Source organism: Arachis ipaensis, chromosome B04, assembly GCF_000816755.2.
Source record: "Arachis ipaensis cultivar K30076 chromosome B04, Araip1.1, whole genome shotgun sequence".
Classification (NCBI taxonomy): domain Eukaryota; kingdom Viridiplantae; phylum Streptophyta; class Magnoliopsida; order Fabales; family Fabaceae; genus Arachis; species Arachis ipaensis.
The window spans coordinates 94348306-94353216 of NC_029788.2; the positions used below are offsets into that span (position 1 = coordinate 94348306).

Consider the following 4911-nt stretch of genomic DNA (forward strand, 5'->3'; position numbering starts at 1 on the left):
ACATATTAATTTCTAATAAAAAAACAATAACTTAATTCTAATATTTGTAAAAACGTGTCAAATTAGTTATTAGTATAGTAAAAGCAAATAAATGATCTGAAATTTTAAAAGATATATATAAAGGAACTAATTAAATTCAAAAAATTTAGTAATAAAAGTTAAAGAGAAATGCTAGGGACTAGTAATTTTGGTGTTTTGTAACCATCAATTGGTCATTAATAGTATTTTTAATGGTGTGAGATTACATCACTCACTTTTGTTTTGATAATTAAGTACTTGCTAGAAAATACTAAAGTTGCTGGCCCTAGACTTTTCCAAAGTTAAATCATACAAATATTTCTGTATTTTAATGTTTTTATAACTGAATGGAGAATACTATTGGCAAATTTTTTTATGGAAAAGAAAATGAAATTGTCCATTTGACTGTGTGAAGAGACTTTCAAGCTGAAGGTGAAGGCTGGAAAAACGTATCTGCTTCGGCTGATCAACGCTGCACTGAATGATGAGATGTTCTTCAGCATAGCAAACCACACCCTCACCGTGGTCGAAGTAGACGCAGTGTACGTAAAGCCCTTCGCATCAAACATTGTTCTCATCACACCAGGCCAAACCACCAACGTTCTTCTAAAAACCAAACCAAACCCTCCAAACTCCAAATTCGCCGTCGCCGCAAGGCCCTACGCCACCGGCCCCGCTGCCTTCAACAACGCCACAACCACCGCCCTGCTTGAGTACAACCACCCCGCACCCTCACTCTCCAACACCAACAACCTTCCACTTTTCAGACCCCCACTCCCCAAATTCAACGACACAGTCTTTGCCGCCAAATTCAACAACAGAGTCCGTAGCTTGAACACCAAAAGGTTCCCAGCAAAAGTTCCAAGAACCGTTGACAGACGCTTCTTCTTCACGGTGGGGTTAGGGATCAGTAAATGCTCCAAGAACGAAGCGTGTCAAGGACCCAACAACACGAGAGTCGCGGCTGCCGTTAACAACGTGTCGTTTGTGATGCCAAACACGGCCTTACTCCAAGCACACTTCTTTAACAAATCAAAAGGGGTTTACAGCACTGATTTCCCTGCGAACCCGCCGGTTAAGTTCAACTACACCGGCACGCCGCCGAGGAACATCATGGTAAGTAGTGGGACGAAGGTGGTGGTGCTGAAGTTCAACGAGAGCGTGGAGTTGGTGCTGCAGGACACAAGCATCATCGGAGCAGAGTCGCACCCACTTCATCTTCATGGATTTAACTTCTTCATTGTGGGTCAAGGCAATGGAAACTTTGACCCCAAAAAGGATCCTAAGAACTTCAATCTTGTTGACCCCGCTGAGAGAAACACTGCTGGCGTGCCTTCTGGTGGATGGCTCGCTCTGCGCTTCCTTGCTGATAACCCAGGTGGGTACTGTCCTACTAGAACTATATCATTATCAAGAACAAATTAGTTTCTGTTTTTTAGAATCATTACCATTCTTTTTTCCACTAAATATATATGTTTTGAAATTTCTAATTATCTCCTTCCTATTAGTAATTAGTTCAATCGGTCACTCAAATAGATATTAGAATTCAAATTTCGCGTTGTGTATATAACATCCTACTAATTAATAAAAAATCTTTAAATAAAATTCTAATTCACAATCAACTAGTTGTTGGCTTGTTGTGAGATCGTAGACAACCATATAACAAATATTTGATCATGAATAAAAGAATACATATTATTTGGAGGTCAACTGAACTTTATATTAGTATAAATACATAGTAGTGATAGATGACATCTCAATTGTGAAGTATATCTATTTTTTGTGTAAATTTATATTAAATAATATTCCTAAGTACGTTTGCTGGTTATGCATGACCAGGGGTTTGGTTTATGCACTGCCACCTTGAAGTGCATACAAGTTGGGGTCTCAAAATGGCTTGGATTGTCCAAGATGGAAAACGGCGCAATCAGAAGCTGCCACCTCCACCATCTGATCTTCCCAAATGTTAAACATATTACCCATTCATTTTTGTTTTTTCTTAGTCTATTTTCTCATTGAATTGGATTATTTTCTGTCGTGTTTCTCTACATTTTTTGGTAGTCGTTACCCATAAAAGCTTCGGCTTAGTCTTTCTTCAATTTTGGTCACTCTTTAATTAGGAAACTAGCTAGCATACATGAGTCTTGCATTTGTGTAGTCTATATGGAATTCAAGGAAGTATTTACTTTCAATTTGATAGGGTACCATTTCTGAGCTACGATATTCATAGAAAATGAAGCACACTTAGAGTCGATTTTTGTGTATATTTTGCAAGCTGTCTGGAATCTTCAATAAATTTGGCAAAGCTCAAGTATATATATATGGCTACAACCTCTAAAATACTCTGATATATCAAAAAAAAAAAAAAAACTCGAATTGAAAATTTGATTTGATAATTTTCTATAAGAAAATATTAAAGTATAGTAATATTTTGTATGATAAAGCAAGTATAAAAATACCAATATAATAACATATAAATAAAATTAGGTTTAATTATTCTGTTGGTTTTTATAGTTTCGCAAAATTTTCAATTAGGTCCCTATACTTTTTTTTTTCTTTTAATTGGGTTTCTGCACCAATTTTTTTTTTCAATTAGGTCCCTTTTGTAGTAATTGGTTTAATTTTATAGGGACCCAACAAAAAAAATTGATGCAAGAATCCAAATAAAAAAAAAATATAGAAATCTAATTAAAAAAATTAGTACAAGAACTAAATTAAAAAAAAATACAAGAATTTAATTAAAAATTTTACAAAACTATAAAGACTAACAGAATAATTAAACCATAAAATTATATTTATGTAATCATCATAATTTGACTTTTGAACTTAAAATCTCAGGACATAAAATTATTGAATTATTTAAATTTATTAGCAATAGTATTTTTTTTCAAATTCAAAGATACTATAAAAGCTTGAATTTAAAAACAAACTGTATAGCAATGTGTTCTTGCAGCTTATTAGTCCAAGCCATAGGTCGGTAATCCGCGGGACTGGTCTCTATAATTCGGCTGAAACTTCTCAGACGATATGGGTACCTGCTAAAGAAATTCCATCCAAATTAGTATTTCTTTTAAGTGAATTCTTTAGTAGTAATCAGAGAATAATAATTTATTATTTTTTTTTATTTCACTTCCGACAACCTTATATTGACATACGAGATATAATCTGTTACAAAATGTGAGATATTCAGCTATAACTAGAAATTCTTAAGCCAGTAATAAAATATTCGTAAAACTAGAGAACAGATTAAAGATATTAGAATTTAGAATAAAAAAGAGTATTCACGTTTGCAAAATGGTGAATTTTATGGTGTAAAAAAATAGAATTTTTTACACATATATTAAAGATTATTTTTTTTTTGTTTTTTATAAAATTATATAGATTATACGTCAGGCCAATTGAGTTTGATTGGGCTTCTCTAATTCTTGTTTTGAATTAGAATAAGGTTTTATTTATAAATTTTATTGTATATACATGAATTTTTTGTTTTAGATTATGAGATATATGTTAAGTTGGTACAAAGGGTTTAGAAAAGAAAAGAAGAATAATTTAGAAAGGTATCATATTATTATTTTCATTTTGTGATTACAAAGTTCTTACCAATATATAGACCAAGAGTACGCTACGAGTACGCTCTTTATGGAATAATATCCTAATAAATTACATTGATTTTTTTCTAATTCTTTTTGATATTTTTCTGATTTTGTTCCTTAACTATAATATTCTAATACTCCCCCTCAAGGTGAGTAGTGGGATCACCAATACTCAGCTTGGTTAGAACTTTAGCAATGGCTTGTCTTGAAACTGCTTTAGTAAGAATATCAGCCATGATCTTCTGATCTCACAATTTTTTCTTTGATAAAGTGTCGATCCACCTCAACATGTTTTGTTCTATCATGTTGTACGGGATTCTCTGAAATGCTGATGGCGGCTTTGTTGTCACATTTCAACTGGCTTGGCAATTGTGGTGGAAATCCAATCTCAGTCATCAATTTTCTTATCCATAATACTTCAGTTATGCCTTTAACGATCCCTCGAAATTCTGCCTCTGCGCTTGAAAGAGTTACAACTTTCTGCTTCTTACTTTTCCAAGTTACCAGGTTGCCTCCAACAAGTGTAAAGTAACCAACTGTTGATCTTCTATCATTTGGATTACCTGCCCAATCTGCGTCAGTGTATGCCTCAACCTTCAAATGACCATTCTTTTTGAAAATGATTCCACTTCCTGGAGCTCCTTTCAAATATCGAACTATCCTCATGGCAGCTTCCATATGATCTTCTTGTGGCTTATGCATAAATTGACTTATTATTCCCACAGCATAAGCTATGTCAGGCCGAGTATGTGATAAGTAAATTAGTTTTCCAACCAGTCGCTGGTACCTTTCCTTATCTGCTAGGGTGGCACCTTCTACTATCTTCAACTTGTGATTAACTTGCATGGGCGTATCTATTGGTTTGCAATCCACCATTCTGCCAGAAGGTCCAAAATGTACTTTCTTTGGGAGATAAAGATTCCTTTACTGGATCGTAGAACCTCTATTCCTAAGAAATATTTTAGTATTCTCAAATTCTTCATTTCGAACTCTGTAAATAGCTTCCTTTTCAATTTTTCAATTTCTTCAGCATCACTTCCCGTTATGATCATATCATCCACATAGATTATTAGGCAAGTGATTAAATCTCCCCGTTTTTTCAAAAAAAGGGTATGATCAGAGTTACTTTGCTTGTATCCATACCTTTTCATGGCATCTGTAAATCTTCCAAACCAGGCACGTGGAGATTGTTTAAACCCATAAAAAGCCTTCTTTAACCGGCAAACTTCATGTTTTCTAAATTCTGTTGAGAAACCTGGAGGAGCTTCCATGTACACTTCTTCTTTCAATTCTCCATGCA

The 4911-nt window shown here is 34.1% G+C and overlaps 1 protein-coding gene across 1 annotated transcript in view; it reads left to right on the forward strand.

The window, feature by feature from the left end:
• Positions 1 to 2336, forward strand: part of LOC107639519 (laccase-17) — a 4216-nt gene extending 1880 nt beyond the window's left edge. Inside the window, exons 5-6 of the mRNA XM_016343050.2 lie at positions 434 to 1396; positions 1858 to 2336. Of these exons, the coding sequence (XP_016198536.1) occupies positions 434 to 1396; positions 1858 to 1988 (1094 nt within the window). The 3' untranslated portion in view covers positions 1989 to 2336. The remainder of the gene's footprint in view (positions 1 to 433; positions 1397 to 1857) is intronic.